Genomic DNA, 23,931 nt, shown 5'->3' with positions numbered 1-23,931 from the left:
TAAGTCGGTTGACCGTAGGAAATTTCCCTGTGTATCTAAACTTGAAGTATGCTACATTGATGAGTTTTTTGTTTTTTCAAGTATACATGATGAACTCTCGTGGTTTCCATCCACTTCCATTATCACTTCACTTGTGCCTTTTAAAAATTATTAAGGATTTCTTTTCTTTTGTCTCTCTCTCCTTTTTTGCAAATACAATTGGCAAGATGGGTTCATCAACAAAGTCCTTCTATATTAGTTGTACAAATAGGATTCATCAATAGAGATAAATGATTTGCAAACTTAAATGCCTTTACACTGGTTACATCATTAAGGTAGCGTTTGGTAGAGAGACAAAGACTGAAAGACTGAAACTGAGAGATAGAGAATAAAAGACAGAGACCGAAATAAATTTCAGTATTCTGTTTGGTGTAAAGTGAGAGACAGAAATTGAAATAAGAATAAAACTCTAATTTAATTTGCACAAAGGATAAAATTAAAATTAATTAATTGAAATGAGGGTATTTTAAGTATAAAATGTTATTAAAATTTCAGTCTCCATCTCTAAAAATTTCAGTACCATGTGTCCCTACTTTTTGAAAGTACTGAAATACTGAAATTTTAGGGACAGAGACAGAAATTTTAGTACCAGTCTCTAAACCAACAAATATGATACTGTGTTTCAGTCTACCAAACTCTGTCCCAGTACCTCAAAACAAATGCTACCTAAAGCCTCCATTGCAATACGGTTGAGTGGCTAATTGCACTCATATACCTCGTACCAAAATGACTTGGTACATAATTTATCTAGGGATGGCGACAGTCGGTATCGGGTGCGGGTACTCTTGTTTCACTCCATTCCTATTTATAAAACAATAAAGTTTTTGTTACGGATCTGGCCCACGGATCCATGACCCGGGATTAAACCAAATCCGGTTACCCGGGTCCTACCCGCCTCGCTCTTCTAGAGGGCCCGAAGCCGGCTCTCTAGAATTCCCAACCGACTTTCGAATTCAAACATCTCCCTTATCTTAGTCAAACAAGATAAGATAAGACAACTACCATCACCTATAAATAAGGGACCCAAGTCCCCCCAGGTATTCACTGATTCCTCAGACCTTATACCTCTCAGATCCATTCTGACTTGAGCGTCGGAGTGTCTTTGCAGGTACCTCCCCCCATTGCTCCAGTCAAGCGATCCGGTATCCGCCTCAACCCGCAAGTTCCCGATCCATCCCTTAACCCGTACCAGAGACATCTTGTACATTGGTGCCGTCTGTGGGGATACTTGCGCCGACCAAACCGGAATGGGGGACATACTCGAAGAAGACTCCTCAAGCTGGGACGACTCACGAACAAAGAATCCGACCTCAGAACACCAGGAGGTCGCAAATCAAGGAAGGATAGCAAGTACCGTCCACCATGCACAGGATAAGGAAAATGATCACGTCGTGACAGAAACGCGACACCCCGAGAAAACGGGGGACAAAGCGGCACAAATCATCCAAGATCTCTGCCTCCGAGTCCAGGAACTCGAAGGCAGATTGGCCGCCAAAGGAAAATACAATAATGAACACGAAAGCCATGCAACTTCCAGATCAAAATCTCGCCACGGCAGATCGTCAACCTGGCGACACGATAGGAGAGACGATCACAGTACCTCGCGCAACCACAGGTGAGAAAAATCGCCAGAACGGCGATACAGCAAAAGGCACAACCGCAGCGCTTCCCGAGATCTGAGTCATCAGCACGACTCGGACGAAGATCGGCGACTCCGAGAAACCAAGCGCACAAGAAACGACCACACAATAATGGGAGCCACACCTTTCACGGAAAGGATTTTGAGAGCAAAGCTCCCCAAAGGTTTCGATAAACCCACTGACATGAAGTACGACGGAACTAAAGACCCCCAAGAACATCTAACGGCCTTTGAGGCTAGGATGAACCTAGAAGGAGCGGTCGACGCAGTCTGATGCAGGGCCTTCCCGGTAACCCTAGCCGGGCCAGCAATCAAATGGTTCAACGCCCTCCCAAACGGATCCATAGCTGGTTTTCATGACATCACACGAAAATTCATGGCCCAATTCACAACCAGAATCGCTAAAGCTAAACACCCCATCAGCTTGCTAGGGGTCACACAAAAACAGGACGAATCTACAAGGAAATACCTCGATCGCTTCATCGACGAATGCCTAACGGTCGACGGGCTCACGGATTCGGTCGCAAGCCTCTGCTTAACCAACGGGCTCATGAACGAAGACTTTCACAAACACCTCACTACCAAACTCGTGTGGACCATGCACGAGATCCAAAACGTCGCAAAAGAATACATAAATGACGAAGAGGTCAGCCAGGTCATTGCTGCCAATAAGCGGCAACACATCCCCACCCAATACGGCAACCCGACACCACGACATAACCCACCACCAAGAGAAATCAAAGGGACCACCCCAAACTAACAAACACAAACCGATCACCAAGAATCAGCAAATTCTCTAATTACACGCCCCTGACAGCACCAATTACCGAGATATACCACCAGATTGCGGATCGAGGCATCATCCCGAAAGCCTGACAACTCAAAGAAAGAACGGGCAGCAACAAAATCATTTACTGCGACTACCACCGAGGTTACGGGCACAGAACACAAGACTGTTTCGACCTTAAAGATGCCCTCGAACAAGCCATAAGAGACGGCAAGCTCCCAGAGTTCGCCAAAATCATCAGAGAACCAAAACGTGCAGAAAGAGACAGGTCGCCGGAAAGAGAAGGGCGCAACCCAAGAGCGCAAAAACAACCCCCTAGGGAAAGCTCAGAGGAAGACCTAACCATCATAGTAAACGTTATCACAGGCAAAGACATATCGGGCAAGTCAAAATCAACACTAAGAAAAGATCTCAAAGTCATGGCTGTCAGAAACCAAACCCCTACCACCCTGGCCGACAATACGATAACCATCCTACCCGAGGATTGTCAGCATGGCACCTCAGCTGAAGACGCCCCTTTCGTCATCTCAGCAAGGATCGGAACAGGACTAGTACGAAGGATACTGGTGGACACCGGTGCAGACTCAAATATCCTTTTCCGAGGAGCCTTCGACAAGCTCGGACTCCATAACGACAACCTCCAAACACACCGCAACGGTGTCACGGGACTCGGAGATAACTTCCTTAAACCAGACGGCTCGATCACCCTCCCCATCACCATAGGGACTGGCAACCAAAGGAAGACAATCCTATCCGAATTCGTGGTCCTCAAAGACTCCACAGCCTACAACGTCATTCTCGGAAGAAAAACAATCAATGACTTTTCCGCCGTCATCTTTACCAAATACCTCCTCATGAAGTTCACAACCGACGACGGCTCCATCGGCACTATCCACGGAGACAGAGAGGTCGCAGCAGAGTGCGACAACACCAGCCTAGCCCTACGGAAGAAATCCCGAGATGCGACCGGAATATTCCTAGTCGACCTGGACGCCCGACAAGACGGCCAACCTAGGCCAGAGCCAGAAGGCGACATGGAAAAACTACAAATAGGGCCAACCAAAGAGGAATACACCTTCATCAACAGGAACCTCCCATATGATCTTAAAGAGGATTTTTCCCAACTCCTGAAGCAAAATAGAGACCTATTCGCATTCACACCAGCCGTCATGCCGGGAATAAAGCCCGACCTAATGTCCCACCGGTTAGCCGTGGACCCCAAAGCTAAACCCGTAGCACAAAGGAGACGAAAAATGTCACCAGACCGAGCCGCTGAGGTCAAGAAGCAAGTCAAAGCCCTATTCGAAGCCAACTTCATCAGGGAACTCCCCTACACGACCTGGCTAGCCAACGTCATACTGGTGAAAAAATCTAACGGGAAATGGCGAATGTGCGTCGACTACACGGACCTCAATAAAGCCTGTCCAAAAGACGCCTTTCCCCTACCAAACATCGACGGATTAGTAGATGCCGCATCCGGCCATCGATACCTCAGTTTCATGGACGCATACTCCGTCTACAACCAGATATCGATGCACCGACCTGACGAAGAAAAAACAGCATTCATCACCCTAGAAGGGACATATTGTTACACGGTAATGCCGGAGCCACTTACCAAAGACTCGTCAACAAGATATTCCAGAATCTGTCCGGAAGCAAACTAGAAGTCTACATAGATGACATGCTCGCCAAGACTGAGTCAGGCGAACAGCTCGTCAGCGACCTTAACCTCATAATGAACACCCTACGGAAACACCAGATGCGACTCAATCCAACAAAATGTGCCTTCGGAATGGAGGCGGGAAAGTTCCTCGGCTTTATGATCACACAACGCGGAGTCGAAGCCAACCCGGAAAAATGTCGTGCCATCCACGAAATGACAAACCCTAAAAACCTTAACGACATCCAAAAGCTCACCGGACGGCTCACAGCGTTATCCCGCTTTCTCGGAGCATCGGCACAAAAAGCAATCCCCTTCTTTAAGTTAATGAAAAAGGGGGCCCCTTTCAACTGGGAAGCAAAATGCAAAGAAGCATTCTAACACTTCAAAAGAGTCCTAGCAGAACCACCGGTCCTCGCTAAACCCCAGACAGGAGAAACCCTGTACCTATACCTCTCCAAAATGGAAGAAGCGCTCGCAGCGGCGCTCATCCGCGAAAACGAGAGAAAGGAACAAGAACCTATCTACTTCATAAGCAAAGTCCTACAAGACACGGAAACTCGCTACTCCCGCCTGGAAAAGCTAGCCTTCACACTCCTCACGGCCTTCCGACGTTTGCAGCAATACTTTCAGGCCCACCCCATAACTGTTCGAACCGACCAAGCGGTCAAACAGGTGCTACAGAAACCCGACCTAGCGGGAAGAATGCTAGCATCGTCCATCGAACTATCTCAGTTCCAAATCAAGTTCGAACCCTGGTACGCAATCAAAGCACAGGCCATGGCCGACTTTATCGCTGAGATGACCCCAGGAAACTCCACCCCCGAATCATGGAAACTACATGTTGACGGCTCATCGAACGTCACCTCCGGAGGTGCCGGAGTCATTCTCGAGAGTCAGAACGGGGTCGTAATCGAACAGTCAGTACGATACGAATTTCCAGTTTTAAATAATCAAGCGGAATATGAGGCCCTCCTGGCAGGCCTAGCCCTGGCCAAAGAAGTCAGAGCAAAGACCATAGAAATAAATACCGATTCGCTAGTAGTCAGTTCCCAAATCAACGGAGACTACCAAACGCGAGACCCCCTGCTCCAACAATACCTTGCCAAGGTGAACAAACTAAAGGAAGAATTCAATCAAATCACCATACGGCACGTTCCCAAAGAACGAAATGCCAGAGCAGACCTCCTCTCCAAGCTAGCCAGCACCAAACCAGGACACGACAACAAATCGCTAATTCAGGAAGTCATTAAAACACCGTCCATATCAACAACGGCTAACACTCACCTGACACTCTCCAACCAAGGATCATGGACCTACCCTATCCTACAATACCTCCTCGACGGAACACTACCTGAAGACCCCAAAGAGGAAAAACGGACAAAGAGGGAAGCCGCCAACTACACGGTCGTCGCAGGACAACTATACAAACGCGGATTCTCACAACTCCTGCTCAAATGCGTCGAACCCGGGAATACGAAGTACATGCTCCACGAAATCCACGAAGGTTGTTGCAACCACCATATCGGAGGAAAAACCCTTGCCCAAAAAGTCATCCGAGCCGGATACTTCTGGCCCACGGTTATCCGGGACTCCACGCAGTTAGTAAAAAACTGCGATAAATGCCAAAGGCACGCCAACATCCACCAAGCCGCCCCACACCAGCTCAGCATCATATCGGCAGAGCGGCCGTTCGGCACCTGGGGGATCGACCTTGTCGGACCCTTCCCTACGGCACCCAGACAACTCCGATACCTCATCGTCGCCATCGATTACTACACCAAGTGGATCAAGGCCGAACCCCTGGCTTCCATCACGGCAACCCAATGCCGAAAATTTCTCTGGCGACAGATCATCACCCGGTTCGGGATCCCCGAGATCGTCATCTCGGACAACGGAACCCAATTTGCTGACAAAAAGTTTAGAGAATTCCTAAAAGGACTACGCATATCCCACCGCTTCAGCTCGGTAGAACACCTCCAGACAAACGGACAGGTAGAATCCGCAAACAAAGTAATCGTCAAAGGACTCAAGAAATGGCTCGACGAAGCCAAAGGTCTATGGGCCGACGAACTCGGATCGGTCCTATGGTCATACCGAATAACACCCCAAACGACCACAGGAGAAACACCTTTCTGATTAACATACGGCGTGGAGGCCGTCATCCCAGTGGAGATCGGAGACCCAAGCCCCAGAAAAACGGTCGGAAGCAACGACGAGGAAGCAGAACGAGACCTCATCAACGAAGAAAGAAGCACAGCTCATGTCAGAGAGCTAGCCCTAAAACAAAGAATCAGCTTAAGATACAACCATGGCGTCATCAAACGAGAATTCGCACCCGACGACCTCGTCCTACGATGAAATGACATCGGAGCCCCGACCCCAGGGGAAGGGAAACTCACCCCCAATTGGGAAGGACCATACCGAATCAAAGCCACAATCGGAAAGGGAGTATACAAGCTCGAGCGACTCAACGGCGATGAAATCCCGAGGACGTGGAACGCCGCCAACTTGCGGCGCTACTACACTTAGACCGACCTCCCTAGGTCTCCCCATATTTCTCTTATTTTATGTCTTTCCTTTACCTACCTTCCCCCTTACAATTTTTAGATTTTAAATTTTAAAATTCGCTTTAAGTGTCAATTTCGGGTACTCTTTTCCGCCATAGACGGAGGGTTTTAACGAGGCCTAACCATCAATAAAATTCCATTAAACTATTTTCTATCTTCTTCTTATGTCCCAAATACGGAACACGTACACGATCGCAAACGAGGGACCGATCACCCCCCGGGCCCAAAATACGGATATCCACGAAAAACCGACCTCACGACAGTCCCCTCATCCCAAACAAAGGGAACATATAAACAAAAACAGAACAGCTTAAAATGGAATACACAAAAAGAGGCCCGAACGGCCCAAAAGTCATTCACCGAAGTCCAAAAAACTACGAATCCACGGTTACACGGCCCATGGCCAACCAAACATCCAAAATAAAATAGTTTAAAACAAACTAAAATAGCAAGTTACAATTAAGCTATTCAAGATCAACAATCTGGCCATCATGAACGGACTTGAAAGCTCCCATCACGGACACATCCACACCCGGAGCCAGCATCGACGCTTGAGCCCTCATCATCTCCTCGGTAGCAGCAACAACTTCATTCACATCGGCAAGCAACACAGCTTTTTCCTCTTTTAAAACCACGGCCTCCGCTTTCAAGCCGACCACCTCATCCTTCAATGTACCGACATCAGCCAAGAGCACGGCCACCCGAGACTCAGCATCCGAAGCCTTCCTCTGCTCTTCTCCAAGTTGAGACAAAAGAGAAGTCTCAACCTCGGAAAGGCAAAGGATCTCGGTGCCAGACTCCTCGGATAACTTCACTGCCCGCTCCCTCGCTGACTCGGCATCAACAAGTAACAACTTCAACCTCGCCACCTCGGCCTGAGATTGACGAAATTTCTTATCCAAAAGGCCCACCTGAGCCATCACAGGCTCGGCCCTCCGAACAATCACGGCGGAGCGAAGAAGAGACCGATAAAGGGACTTAGCCTGAAAAGTCACATCACACTCACGAAAGAAATCTTCCTTGCCCGGCATGAGGAACTCGTCGATAAAGGCAGGAGCATCAAAACGGTGATCCATCACTGACGGAACCGCGCCCTCCCCCTCCACCAGATTCTCGCTCTCAACATCCTCCGACCTCTTCTGTTTCCGAGACGCACCCTCTAGCGACACCACAACAACATCATCATCAGCCTCCACACCCGACCCGACCCCTCGGTACCACCTTCAGTCAACACGAGATCCTCAGAAACGGTTCTCGTACCATCAGTAGGTCGCGAGCTCGGAGTGGAAGGAGTACCACCAGAAGAAGTGCCTTGAGACAATTGAGCCTTCAAATGGGCAAGAGTCGTCAAACCTCCAGCCATCTCAACTACGAAATAATAAGAAGCATAAGTACCAAACTCGGAACCTCCAAAAAAAAAATCACACACCAACAAAAGCCCGACAAGCAACCGGGTCCCCCATCATATCTCTAGGGTTCAGAGGGCGCTCCCCAAACAACTGCCACAACACGAGGGCAACATCCCGCTCTTCCGCAGACAAAAACTCCTGCGACACCCGAGTAAGAACAGACGGCCCCGCCCTAAAATTCCAGTACGTGGGGAACCGCCTCTCACCCTCCAAAGTCAACCAGAACGGATGATGCCCCTCGCAAGACGAACTTTAAAATATCCACTCTTAAACCCGTGGAAAGAATCTTCATACAACCCGAAAACCCGGCGATGAGGCTGAGCCCTAAAAGACATATACCCCTCCTTGTGCTTTCCCTCCTTAGTCGGAAGGGTACACAAAAAAAAGAAAAGAAAAGCGTTCACCGAGGCAGGAAGCTCCAGAAATTCGCAAACAAGCTCAAAAGACCGTATCGCTGCCCAGCTATTCGGATGCAGTTGGGACGGCGCCACGGAACACCGGCTCAACAACTGTTGAGCGAACGGGGAAAAGGGGAGCCTAACACCGAGTCGGGTAAACATCGCCTCGTACACCCACATCCAGTCTGGAACGGTCAAGGAGTCGAGGTTGGTATAGCAAACCCTCTCGTCAACCCCAGAGAGTGAAAGCTCGTAGTGGCGTTCGGCGTCGTCACCCCCACAAACAGCCCCCTGATCACGGAGCCACTGGAGGTCCGCCTCCATCATTCGCGATGGCGTCCCCCATACATCACTAGTAACCCAAGAAAAAAGATCGGGGACACCCCCGCAGGGGCCACCGGAGCCCTCACACCCTCAGTTCTTCGACGAGCCATACCTAAAACAGCGATGAGCACCACCGTCAGCCAAACCTCGCGGCAGAAAATGGTGGAGGAAACTAAATAGACACCACTACACCCTACCAACGACACAGTGGCGCTCATCCCCTTATAAAACCCACTACCCCAGGAAAACGTTGCCACCAAACAAAACCATCATACAGAGACAATTCCAATCTACGCTAAACAGGAACAAAAAACGTCTAATGCAAAGGAAAGCAAAACAAAAAACAGACAGAGAGCAGGAAGAAAATAAGAATACCAACCTGATAATGCAGAAACAGTAGAAGCCTGGAAAGAAAACTGAAGCTCAACCCCAAAGAGACCAAAAAACGCCACAGAGAAAAGAAAATTTTCTTCAAAAGAGAGAGCGAAAGTGAAGCAAAATGAAACAAGGAAGAAAGCCAAAACGGTTTTCAAAAGGGGCAGCAAAAGACACAAATAGCCCTAAATAATAAAGGCGCGTAGGGGCAATAAAGGAAAAAACCCCCTCGCATTAAATGCTCCCTTGGGAAAAAGGAAACAATAAAAGTAAGCCTCGAAGAACGCAACAGACGCTTCGAACACGGAAGGATCGCGTCGAACCAGAACGGACAAAACTTTGGCACGACGATCAAAGCCGGGTCCGAGACACCGACTTCCCCTCTAAAAAGCCAAACGGCTACCGGAGAAGAACTAAAAGACCCAGCTCATGGTCAAAACCACACCTCCCAGCGACAGACCGACCCTGCTCGTTCTCCTGCTGCGGGAGCAACTGTTACGGATCTGGCCCACGGATCCATGACACGGGATTAAACCAAACCCGGTTACTCGGGTCCTACCCGCCTCGCTCTTCCAGAGGGCCCGAAGCCGGCTCTCTAGAATTTCCAACCGACTTTCGAATTCAAACATCTCCCTTATCTTAGTCAAACAAGATAAGATAAGACAACTACCATCACCTATAAATAAGGGACGCAAGTCCCCCCAGGTATTCACTGATTTCTCAGACCTTATACCTCTCAGATCCATTCTGACTTGAGCGTCAGAGTGTCTTTGCAGGTACCTCCCCCCATTGCTCCAATCAAGCGATCCGGTATCCGCCTCAACCCACAAGTTCCCGATCCATCCCTTAACCCGTACCAGAGACATCTTGTACAATTTTATATAGAAGTTTTTTAACCAATCAAATCCAATTAAGTTGCTATACCTTAATTCAACTTCATGCGGCACTCTGCTTTTTCTATGTGAATTTCATTTTTTTTTCAAATTTTCTCAGATTCACCCCTATCATGCACGTTTTCTTCCTTCTCCTTTTTCGTCATTTTTCTCTTTTGTTATCGTCATCACTACTATCTCCTCCTCCTCCTCCTCCTCCATCACCATCATCATCGTTATTATAGTTATCATGTTTTCTCTTCATCGTCGTTCTTTTATTGCAGCTATTGTTGCTGCATTTTTTCTTCTCCTCTTCCTAGTGATTTTGCAGTGTTTCTTCTTCTTTTTATTTGATTTTTTTCTATTCTTGTTAAGAGAATAAAACAAAAAAAAAATCATGAGAAGATAAAACAAAAAAAATAAACAAGAAAAGAAGAAGATGATAATGATGAAGAAGAATGAGGAGGAGGAATTTGCTTGTGCCTAGTTATTATTAATTAATTTTGGTGCATTCTGGATTTAAACAAAAGTGTACTTGGTATGTGTTTGTTTTGAATTGAGTTTGTTTGTGTCATTATCGTTAAATAATTTTGGTATATTTTGAATTTAAATAAGATGCACTTAGTCTGTGCTTGTTTTGAACCGAGTATGTTTGTGTATTGTAATTTCGGTGTATTTTGGATTTAATATCGGTACATTCTAGTTCGAGCTGGTTTTAAATTGAGTTTATTTATGTGTCTTTACTCTTTATCATTAAGGAATTTCGGTGCATTTTGAATTTAAATAATGTGCACATAATTTAAATCTCTTCTTCCTCCTCTTTCTTATCTTCTGCTTCATCTTCTCTTTTTTCATCTTTTTTTTCCTTCATCTTCTCCTTTTTATTTTATTTTTTTATAATTATTCTTGTTTTACTTTATTGAGAAGAATAAAACCAAGAAAAAAGAATAAATTTCGGTCCATTTTTGCTAAAAATTCAATACAATAAATGTGAACCTACATTCATTCAATTAAATAAAATTACAATACAGTACAAATATATTCATTCAAGTCTAATATGACTATATGAGAAGCAATGCTACTAAAAAAAGAAGTAAGAGTAACAAAAAAAAGAAAAAAAAGAAAAACAAGAAGGAAGAATAAAAAGAAGAAAAAAAATGCACATTAAAGAAGATATTTTTGTCCTTTTGTAACAAAATTTCGGTGCAAAAACTATGATATTTATGTGTTACTGTTAAAAAATTTCGATGTTATCTTTCTGATAAATTCTACACAATTCAAAATTCTTCTTCTTTCTCTTCCTCTTCCTCCTCATCTTGTGCTTCATTTTTTCTTTATTTTCATATTTTTTTTCTTCATCTTTTCCTTCTTTTTTCATTTTTTCATAATTTTTTTGTTTTACTTTTTTAAGAGAAATAAAACCAATAAAAAAATAAAAAAGAAAGAATAAGTGACGGCAATAAAATGAAAAAGAAAAAGAGAAGAAGAAAAAAAAACAAAGTACAACAACATAACAGTAGCACTAATAGAAGAAAAAGGAAGAGACACACGAAGATATATGGCAAAGGATTAGATAGTCCCAGAACGTTTGGATCATTAAATGGTCCTATAACAAAACATATTTTTTAAGTTTTTTAATAATTATTAAATAGTCTTTTTCTAATTTTAATTACAAATTAACCCTATATATTTTATTTAATTATAAAAATTATTTTTTATTTTATAAATTATTATTTTACCATTCATCTATTATGTTTATTAATAATAAAAAATAAAAACAATAACAAATTAGATCTTCCATTGATCATAATAACTTTTTGGCAATCCCAATCGATTAAAAGTTTATCTTTGATCCGTTACATTCGTCAAGGGTTGTGAAATCATGTTTCTTAGAAAATCAATCGATTGGATTAACAAAACAATCGATTGAATTTCGGGTTTCCCAAAACTCAATCGATTATACTTCATGTTATTTGAAAGTTGCAAGGCAGTATAGTTTGCCCAAAAATCAATCGACCCAATCGATTGGTCTTATTACTTTCAGGTTACAACCTATTATATTGTTGATCCACGATACTTGATAGAAGTAAGTTACTGATCGGGATTTGAGAATAATCTAAAAATCTGAGTATATTAATATGAGACACATTCAGCAAAGGCAATCGATTTTTATACATTACACGGTGTGTGATGGGATATTATATTTACATTTTACATTCTAAGAAAGTTCCTTATTTCAAACAAAGGAATCCTTGGTCAATCCTTATATATATCAACAAAATTTAATGGTAAACGTTAGCTGCATAACAAAACCGGAAGTATTTATCCAATATTAGGATTGGCTGCTCGAAGAATGGCCACAAAGCAGGATATCAGAATCGTTCGTTCGTGATTGGTTGGCTACAATGACACGAAAGTAATACACAAGAACACATCCAATTCAATTGTTCTCAAAATGCTTTTTATATTCGAAAGTACTTTACAATAAACATGATTCAGAATCACCAGACCAAGGAAATCTTTGAGACGAGCTCCCTGAATACTATAGTTACATATTCACAAGAGCACAATATTAAAGAGGATATCGCAGAGAGTAACAATCGATATGGTTGCTTAGCATCTTTCAAAAATCTTATACAATTTCTCTAATGAAACTACCTTAATAAAGTTTAAAGACACAAAATATCAATAAACGAAATAGATAATGACAGTAGTCAAATTTCTTTTCTAAAATTGAATTGTACGTTTCTTCACATCACAAAGATCATCTATCAATAATTAGTTCTTGGCTCATTCAACCGATAGGAAAATTAGGCCACACAACAACAATTATAACGTTATATTTTCAATTCTAAAACATGAATTTATCATTAAAAATACAAAACAAAATTATTAACACTAAATAAATATGTTGTTCAGTTAATAAAAAATATCATTGTGTGGCTCTTTAAAATGAAAAAAAGAAAATACTTCTTGTGGTAGTGACCTATGGAGGATGAAATTTGCATGGCGTAAATGCTAACGATGATAATAGATATCATTTATTGAATTATTAAATAAAAAAAGCATGTACATTACCCGAACAAAGGTTCCATCTGTAGCCAGAGATAGGTGGTTTTAGAAAGAGTTTCATGGAAGGAAAAAGCACATGTATTGACCATTCATGCTGTGTCCATGCAGTCTCAGCTTCAGAAAGCAGTTCTTGCTCAACTTTATCATTGATAATATGTATGTAGTTTGGATTGGATGTTGGTGAGATTGGAGAAGAAGAAGAGAGAAGTTTTTTGAATTTAGAGAGAGAAAAGAGGTCAGCAGAAATGGTGTTCTTATGTTTAAAAAGGAAGGGAGGCTGAATACGCATAGTTACCAGGATTAATATATAGCGCGTTTCAAATTTCAATCGATTGGATTATCATACCAATCGATTGGATGCAGATAAAAACTTATTTACATCACATTTCAATCGATTGAATTCTTATACCAATTGATTGAATTGGAATATGCCATTACTCACGTACAAACTTCAAAACATAACCAATCGATTGAATTAATTAAACTCGGATTGCTTTGATGAGTTCAATCGATTGGGTAATATGACCAATCGATTGATTTTTGGGCAAACCATACTGCTTTGCAACTTTCAATCGATTGTTTTGTGATAACCTAAAGTCCAATCGATTGAGTTATGGGAAACCTGAAATTCAATCGATTGTTTTGTTAATCCAATTGATTGATTTTCTAAGAAACACGATTTCACAACCCTCGATGGAAGTAACGGATCAAAAATAAACTTTTAATCGATTGGGATTGCCAAAAAGTTATTACGATCAATGGAAGATCTAATTCGTTATTATTTTTGTTTTTAATTGTTAATAAACATAATAGATGAATGATAAAATAATAAGTTATAAAATAAAAAATAATTTTTATAATTAAATAAAATATATAGGGTTAATTTGTAATTAAAATTAGAAAAAGACTATTTAGCAGTTATTAAAAAACTTAAAAAACATGTTTTGTTATGGGACCATTTAATAGTCCAAATGTTTTGGGACTATCGAATCTGGTGCCAAGATATATATGAACCATTTTTCGTATTTTTTTAGCGCGGCACGCGAAACGTCTGTGAAGCAGGTGTTTTATTTACGTTAGTGAAGTGTGTAATGAAAATGATTTTTGTTAAATTTAGATAAATTTAGTTAGATTTGATTACGAAAAAGACTTAAATATATAACGAGACTGTTTATAAAAATGTCTCACGTTTCTATCATAGATTTTCGTTTAATTGTTTTAGTAAAAATGATAGATATTTGCGAGTATCTATGAGTATTATTTAAAAAAAAATTTAACACAACCCATGATAGCTAATATAATCAATGTCATCCCTCCGGTGGATTCTCCCTAATTGCCCAACAAAATTTGTGTATCTAAACTAAGATTTATTTATTTCTAAAATTAATCTTTAGAAGATTTAACCCGTTTTGTAATGTTTAATACTTTAATAGCATGTAGTGTACATTTTCAATTAAGTTGGGAAAAAGATGACGACTGAAATTGGTTTGGTTATACAATTTAAAAGAATCTTATAAACTTAATTTGATAGCAATAATTATTTTGTTAATTTATTTCCTCTCAAATGTTAACTTAGAGATGTGACCAAAAAGATAAAATTAATGTCACCTTAAATAAATAGGCCATTATTTATAGAAAAATGAAATTTCAAAAGTGAACACTTAATTAAATGGATATCGTAAAATATTATATTCATTTATTTCTTTTTCGGTGTTTCCTCATAAATTTCTTTAAGTAATACATTAACTTGATATGAGAACTAATTAAAATATGTAATTGAGATTAATTTGTCTAAAATTGTTAACAAATTTTATGTGAGATTGATTTCTTTAACAAAATAAAATATTTGAAATTGATTTTTTAACTAAAACTTGTTGAGAACTAACTAAAGTATCTTACTTTTATTGTTGAACGACCTATATATATATATATATATATATATATTCTACTGTATCTCTCAACCCGGTAGGTCAAGAACTAATCCGCCGCAAAACTAAACTCTATTTAAGAGTTTGCCGCTAGCCAATGAATTGCTGCATGTACAAGACAGGATTCCAACCTCCAACACAAAGTAATGAACTAACTACTAATCTAACCCAACTTTATTTTTGAACTACCTATTTGGTACACATACATACATAGGCTCAAATTTAGACATTTCTTGCGGCTATTCCTCATAGTAATTGGAAATTATTGACTATGCACTTATATTGGGCAGTATATGAAAAACTTGAGGGTCTAAATGTGGCATGATATTTTCATAAGACTAAGCCCAAATTCTGTATAATAAGCTTCCACAATATATAGACATATTTTGATATTCAATGTATTATTCTTTTGAAATACATTGTTTTCCTAACAAACTAAAATTATTGTTTTTGAAGTGCCGCCATATATATGACCCAAAAATATATTTATATGTAGTAGTATAATGATTGACTTGACTTTTTGTATAAATTTATAAAAAATTAATATTATCAACCTTATACATTATCAGGATTTAGATGCTTTAATTTGATCATCACTTGCATTTTAATCAAGAATTTAACAGAAAATTAATGACTATGTGAAGGCACTTGAAGTCTCTACCAGCGTTCCTTCCAAAGCAAGCTAAGCCATCATAATGATGTGGTTTGTTATGGAGAATATTATTGATAAGTCAATAGCTTATTAAGAGGGCAATTATGGGATTCATGGCCTCTTATGCTTTTATATATATATACAGAGGAACTAGGAAAGGCCAATATATTAATATATATTCATAACTAACTAAACATCTATATCTTGAGAGTTTAGGGTCCAAATTAAACCCTAGCTAAGGCAATTCCTTAGATATGAGTTCTTTAATATTTGTTTTTCTTATTATTCTCTACTTTATTGATGGTGTCCTTGCTAGAAGAAGTAGGGAAGTAAGCTTTGATCAAAATTACAAGGTGATATGGGGTGATAATCATGTTGTGTCCTTAAACCAAGGGACAGAAATTCAGCTCTTAATGGATAACTCTTCAGGTTAGTTATTATACTAATAATAAATCATGCATTTTCCTATGCTTTAGTTGCATATGCATCATTTTTTAGTTTAGATTTATTATTATTTACATTTATTTATATAATCCAGTACCTACAAAACATATATAAAATTAATAATATATTGTGATTTTAATCGTAAAATATTCTTTTTTACATATATAATGTGATTTGCATTGAATTTTAGATAAATAAAAACTACATAAAGGTATTAATAAATTCCTTACATAAAATTAACTATTAATTTTGGCCTCTTCATCGAACAGGTCTAATACTCTAACTTCGTTCTTGTTGCTTATTATTTCTTCTCACAAAGGGTAATATATATGAAACTTGCTATTACTTATCTGGTTTCTTTAACTAACGAATTTATTAGGGCGACAATTACTATTATAAACTGCAATTTAAAATACTGCATGCTGACAAATTATTTAATTAAAAAAATTGTTGATGTTAATTGCACTAACTGAAGTATTTTTGCATCTAGGTGTTAATTGCACTAATTGTATCAATTTTCTTATATACTTCAATTTCAATTATGGAGAGTGCTATACTGATTAAGTTCCACTCCTCATTGAAAGTATAATTGGAATTTAACTTTCCAAGCTACAAATTATGATTTAGCTGATGATAGATATCAACATCTTATTTTTAATGGGGAGTTGCTTTCTTTGGAATCAGTCATCAATGAAGTAGAAGTGTGTGTTAACTGTTGGTCTCTTCCTTTGGCGCCTTTTGATTGTTAGCTAGCTTGGCTGAATTGGTCTTTCTATTTTAATTTTCTTTTCGTGGAGGTGTTGTTGCTGTTGTTTTGTTGGGATCTGGTTGTGGCTTTTATTAGGAAGTGTTGTTTTTTTTTTTTGAACCAACAAAAGCTCAACACCATACAGTGGAGCAAAGTCATGTGCTACATAAAGAAATAAAGAAAACAAGACCATAAAGCTTGTCATCGCCTGCACTGCTCTCAACACCCACTAGGATTACTGTCAGTCCATTCTTTGTAGCTCAGAAGCGTTCTCTGTTGTATGAGGTCAACACTTGCCACCGTATTGTTGAAAATTCTACCATTTCGTTCCAACCAGATGTTCCAAATCACTGCAAAGAACCCAGTCAACCACCGCTTCTGTTCTTGTTTACTCGTGTGCAAGCCAGTCCAGCTCTCAAACAGCCCTCTTATGGTACCCGGAATAGCCCACTTCCTACCAACTGACTGCAACCAACAGCACCACACTTGCCATGCTATATCACACGTAAGAAAGAGATGCTGGACAGATTCTATCTCCTTAGCACAAAGCACACAAATATTATCACTGTGATGAATAATGCCTAACTTACTCAACCTGTCTTTGGTGTTAACTCTACCAACAAGTACAAACCAGCCAAAAAGCTCAATCCTTGGAGGCACCACTCCTTTCCACAATGAACTTGTGAAACTATAGCTTGTGATCGCTGCCGGCAGATTCTCCGATTGAAGTACCCGCACAAAAGAATTAGTAGAAAACACACCCTTACTATCAAACTTCCAGACCACATTATCCTCCATACCCTGTGACAGCTTTACTGGCCGTAACCTCTCATGCAGCTGGTGGACAAGTTCCAGCTCCCATTGGAACAGTTCTCTCCTCCATTGGAAATTCCATATCCACTCCAATCCATCCCAAAAACCACAATCCCCTACAACAACTCCTTGTTGGTTGGACACAGAGAAGAGTCTTGGAAACGCCACTTTCAGCGGCCCACCTTGCACCCAATTATCTTCCCAAAACAGGGTACTCCTTCCATTCCCTACTTCCATAGCCAGGCCAGTAACCAATTTATCCCTTATCCGCTGCTCCTGTATGTTTAACTGGCATATGTCCTTCCAAGGCCCGCCTTTCGCCGATATCTTCTGATTTACCAACATGCCATCAGGGCTCAAGTTGTTACAGGAGCATACAATTTTCTTCCATAAGGGGCAATCCTCCTTTGAAAACCGCCACCACCACTTAAACAAGAGTGCTGTGTTCCGAAGCACTGCATCCCCAACCCCCAAACCCCCGGCCTTCTTTGGAGCCTGAACCAATTCCCACTTAACTAATGGGATACCATCCTTTCCATCCTCCTTACCCCACATAAACCTCCTTTGCAATGCAACCAGCTTGTCCGCAACTGCCTTCGACATCTTGTACAGACTTAAGTAATATATTGGTAGGCTATTCAGTACCGACTTAATGAGGATCAGCTTGCCTGCTTTATTCAGTACCTTCACTTTCCACAGGCTCAGCTTTTCTTCCACCTTATCTATGACTGATTTCCAAATCTTCACTAGTCTCGGATTTGCACCTAGAGAGATTCCAAAGTATCTAACCGGTAACACAACTTGCTTGCACCCCAGAAGGTCGCACGCCTGATCAACCCACTCATGCTCACAGTTAACTTTATGTTTCCTTTGCCTTGTTGTTTGTCTTGTGTAGTTGTGTTTGTGGGCTACCTGTTGTGTGGTGGCTTGACTTGTAACCTCACCTCCTGTGGGACCTTAGTGAGGATAAAATTATCAAAAAAAAAAAAAACATCTTATTACCAAATATATATATATATATATAATCCATCAATTGATAATTGCAAAACTCAATTGCTCTTTATGTGTTGGTAGTACTTGTTCATTGAACTGATTATTAAGCAAGAGTTCATAATGAAAATTGTCTTTATTAGTACGTCCAAGTCAATAAATTATGATCCCATAGATTATAGACCCACAAGCTAGAACTTTCATAGATTATAGACTCATAAGCTAGAACTTTAACTATACCTTCTCTTTTTCTTTTTCTTTTTTTTTTTGTTATTTACCAAACCATAGTAATTATTCATTACTCAACTGCCTTGCCATTATTTAGGGATATATACAAAGCAATTATATACTTGCATGGTAAGATACCATTACCAATGATATATATAACTAGAAAATAGGTTAAAAAGTACATTGATTTTCTCAAAAGTTTAGATGATACAAACTAAATTACAAACTATTTTTTTTTAATAATGATAGAGGATCATCAAAATTTATTATTTATGGTTAACAATATTTAAAAGTGTTGACTAAAAATATATTATTATTAAACTATTAGACTATAAATTTTGAACTTAATAGATAAAAATGTTGGCAAAAAAAAATTACTAATTTTCTAGTATTATTCCTAAAAATCTTAAACTGATGACTAAAAATATTAATTTTTTTTATCTTCTAACATTACTCTTTTTTTTTTCTAAAATTTAAAATAAATGATACTACACTTAATCTGTCTGTTGCAAAATGTAACTCTAATATGTTCAATATTTTATACAATTATGTATATATAAAATATATATTAAAATATAAAATATACATCACAAATAAATTAACAAAATATATATATATATATATGTGTGTGTGTGAGATAATTAATTTAATAGTCAATTTTTAATATGTACATAATATTTTTGTATTTTATGATATACAACATTTTCCTCCTTATGAACATATAGCATTAAGAGAGGCATGTACTAGTAAACTTTTTTGGCTGATTTCAATTTAATTTATCAAACATGAAGGATCTGGCTTTGGATCCAAGAAGAACTATGGCTCTGGATTCTTTCATCTAAGGATCAAAGTACCAGGAGGCGATTCTGCAGGAGTTGTCACAGCCTATTATGTAAGTTCTGTAATTATATTTTCATAATATCATTCTTTATGGGAATTAAAATTCTATGATTTGAGCAATTAACAAAAAAAGTGTAATATCTTACTAATATTTAAATAAATTTTACCAATTCAAAAACAATATTCTACATATTATCTTTGCTTTGACTAAGTGCTAATAATTTTAAGGATATATTACTACACTTACGAGTTGATATGCAGATGACTTCGCAAGGAAGCAGGCATGACGAGTTAGACTTTGAATTCTTGGGTAATAAAAAGGGGAAGCCGTACATATTACAAACCAATGTATTTTCAGAAGGCGAAGGGAACAGAGAGCAAAGGTTACGCCTTTGGTTTGACCCCACACAAGATTTCCACCATTACAGAATTCTTTGGAACCAACATCAAATTGTGTAAGATATAACTCTCTTAATGTATATGAAACTCATATGTTTATGTAAAGTTGATAGTTAAGAATAATTAAATAATAATTTAATTAAATTTATTAAATTATCTAATAATTTTTAAATATAAACTTCACAAAAAAATAACTGCATATAAGTTTTTATCATGTCATCCGTGCTATATGTGAATTTAAAAATTTTTTTGAAGTAAAAAGGTTTGAAAAACATTTTTTTTATTTTTTAATGTATAATTTTTTATTTTAAAAAATAATACGACATCATATGTTTTTAACAGAAACTTATCTACAGTTAATTTCACATAGAACTGTTTTTAAATTGCTGACATGTGTTATTATTTAGTTTAATAAAAAATATTCGGTTTATTTTATATAAGTGATTTTTTTGAAAAAAAATTGGATTGAATAGATCAAATAACCATTTTGTAAAAATATTTTTTTTCAATTCTTTTTTCGTACTATCCCTAAACGATAAATTCGGTACATTCTTCTTCATCCTTCTTGACCAAAATTTTTTCTTCAAATTTATCTTTTATTTCTTTTATTTATTTAATTCTCGTGAAATAACATGGATATAGATTGTTTGAGAAGTAAAGTTTAGTATTCAGATAAAAAAAACTCACGCCTTTTTGTCGATCCTTGACCATAAGATGTGAACGGTAAGATCCTCAAAATTGTTGTCCAACGTCCAATTAATCTCATCTTGAATGTCAAATGGTGTGATGAGATAAATAGGGGTGGCAACGGGGCGGTAGGGGCGGATTTTTGCTCTATCCGACCTCGTTCCATCATACAATAACCCGCATAAACCCGCCTCGCTCCTATTCGCGGGTAGTAAATGGTTGAATCCTAACCCGGCTCGCTTTTACTCGCCTCTATAATTATTAAAATCTAATAAATAAAATTAAATTTTAAAATTTATATAACCATTATCACATACATAATATAAATTAAAGTAAAATTTTAAATATGATACAATATTATCAATCATTTTACTAATTATTATATATATATTACACATATTATATATTATATATATACCGAGGTGGGTCGTACCTAAATCCGCCCCGCCCATAAAGCTGTCCCGAGTGGGTAGGGATAGGGTGGATACCCGCGGGTTCAAGTGGTATTGCCATCCTTAGAGATGAACAGTTACATTATGTATTTATTAAATAATTTTCATAATTTATAAAAAATTATTGAATAAAAACAAAAATTAAAAAATACATTTGAAATTAGATTAAGAAATCTTAATAAGAAGAACACTCCCAATTAAAAAATTGAGATTAATTTTGAAAAATTAGAAGAAAATGATTTTTTTTTTCAATTCTAATAATGATTACAAGTGTGATATAACACATGGTAAGCTTATTCTTTAGTGGGACCAGTAATTGCAAAGTTGTTATTACCCTCTAGTTGAATGCACTACACGTTACTTTTATTATATCACTACACGTGTTATCCAGTCATCTATACATATAGATAATGTTTTTCATCTACATGGTAGCACTCATAAAAGACGATGTTTTAAATTAATCGATCACTCTATATACATTATTTAATAATATATGGAATATTGTAGATTTTTTGTGGACAATATCCCCATTAGGGTATTCAAGAACATGAGCAATATTGGAGTTAGGTACCCAACAAAGCCAATGCAAACACAAGCATCTTTGTGGGATGGAGATAGCTGGGCAACAGATGGAGGCAGAACCAAAATAAATTGGAACAGTGCACCTTTCAAAGCATATTTCCAAGGCTTTGATGTTAAAGGCTGCGAAGTTCTTCAAGATTCGTCAGATATTCAACATTGTGCTTCTCATAAGTACCAATGGAATACGCCAAGCTTTTGGCAGCTAGACCCTGTAAGACAAAGACAATATGAAAATGTGAAGACGAGATACATGATCTATGACTATTGTACTGATAGGAAGAGGAATCCCACACCTCCTTTGGAGTGTCAAAATTGAATTATTACAATTAAATTTACAATTTGCGGTTCTTAATAAATAGGGCTGAAATAATTGCTTTATGATTATCTTATTTCCAATTCTTTAATTTTATCAACTATTCATATTGTAATATTCTTGTAATAACAGTTCATCAATTTGAGTATTTTGTTCTTCTTGCACCTTTGAAATTGAGGTCAATGAAATATTTTAGAATAAAAACAATTGGCAAACCGATTTTTTTTGTCTTATTTGCCAATTATTGTTCGTCGACATGGAAAAAAATGAATAGCAATCATATCCTAAGACGGATCTATGTGAGAAAGACGGGATACTTTTTTTTTTTTACCAAAAAGATAAAGAGACTCGAACTCGCGACCTTTAAATGAATATAGAGAGACTATGCCGTTTTGAGCTATAGCTCGTTGGCGAGAAAGAGAGGATACTTCCGCCACTAAAAATTTGGAAACAAATTAACAAGTACATATAGATAAATATATGTTACTTTCTTATATTATCTTTGCCACATTAAAATTTATGTTAAAAGAAATTTTATATTATTAAATTTAACATGAAATAATATTTATCTTATTTTAAATGTCAAAATTATAAATAAATACATAAACAAATTTAACATTAATAAATATTGATAATATATTTTTTAAAACTAACCAAGTAATTAATTATTAAGTTGAAACTTAATTTTCCAAATATAAGTGAAATTATTAATTTTTTTTTTGAAAAATTGTTTAAGATAAGACACAATGTTATTTATCTATTAATTAATATTCTTTAAATTCACAATATATCAAAATTAAATTTAAAAAACATATATAAAATATAATATTTAATTATTTAAAATAAAGAGAAGAAACTATTTCAATTAATTTTTTATTACTTTAAATTAATATACTATAGATCTAGATTTTTTGGATACTTATATATAATTTTAGTTTCAAAATATAAATATAACCATGTTAGTTTAATAAAATTTATTTTAGTATCTTTTTACTTTCATAACTAAGATTTTTGGGTTTGTCACTAATTATATCACTCAGAGAAGACAGAAATTGAAGGTAGTTTTTTTGGAAGGTTGTTTCAAATCCCAATAGTTGCCATCTATAGCGATTCTACAAATGTGACTACATAAAGCATCGGCAAAGCAGCGCTGATAATTTTAGCTAACCACCGTTAGAAACTCACGGTTTTTCACAACGGTTTATAACCGCTGCTATTAGCGACAATAGATGACATCAATATTTTGCAAACCATTACAAAAAGATAACAGAAAACAATTACGATTTCAACAGCATTAGATTTTTTTTAATGAGATAAATTATTCCTTTATAAATAATAGTTTATATATATACAAATATTTAAATATCAAATATTAACTATTTTAAAAAAAAATTTCCCACCAAAACTAACATTACATTTCAAAACATAATATATGTAGCAAATTTTACACAATTATTATCTTACAAAATCATAAACAAAACGAGGTTTTAGTATTTTCTATAACATGTAAATTCAATGGCATAATCCTAACATAAAGGCTAAAATCAACAATAATTTCAACTACCAAACTCCTTTTAAATGTTGAATGGTCCAATTTGTTGAGGTTTCACTACAACACAATTAGCATTTTGTGGCGGTTAATCCAAATGCTGGAAAATAGGTCGCACAGTTAGCGGCAGTTTTAGCTAACTGCTAGAATAACTGTCGCAT

The 23,931-nt window shown here is 37.8% G+C and overlaps 2 protein-coding genes across 2 annotated transcripts; both read left to right on the top strand.

The window, feature by feature from the left end:
* Positions 1-4,587: 4,587 nt before the first annotated feature.
* On the top strand, positions 4,588-6,264 carry LOC148543852 (uncharacterized). The gene has a single exon (XM_088498736.1). It carries the CDS (start codon positions 4,588-4,590, stop codon positions 6,262-6,264), a length of 1,677 nt encoding a protein of 558 aa, XP_088354862.1.
* A 9,657-nt stretch (positions 6,265-15,921) lies between these two features.
* LOC107616894 (xyloglucan endotransglucosylase/hydrolase protein 2-like) lies at positions 15,922-22,428 on the top strand. The gene is made up of 4 exons (XM_016318783.3): positions 15,922-16,154; positions 19,740-19,840; positions 20,050-20,243; positions 21,834-22,428. Exons 1-4 carry the CDS (start codon positions 15,980-15,982, stop codon positions 22,222-22,224), a joined length of 861 nt encoding a protein of 286 aa, XP_016174269.1. The 5' UTR covers positions 15,922-15,979; the 3' UTR covers positions 22,225-22,428.
* Positions 22,429-23,931: the final 1,503 nt, after the last annotated feature.

The sequence above is a fragment of the Arachis ipaensis genome, chromosome B9 (genome assembly GCF_059453495.1).
Source record: "Arachis ipaensis isolate K30076 ecotype BB chromosome B9, ASM5945349v1, whole genome shotgun sequence".
NCBI classification, from domain to species: Eukaryota; Viridiplantae; Streptophyta; class Magnoliopsida; order Fabales; family Fabaceae; genus Arachis; species Arachis ipaensis.
This window is presented reverse-complemented; position numbering and strand designations above follow the sequence as displayed.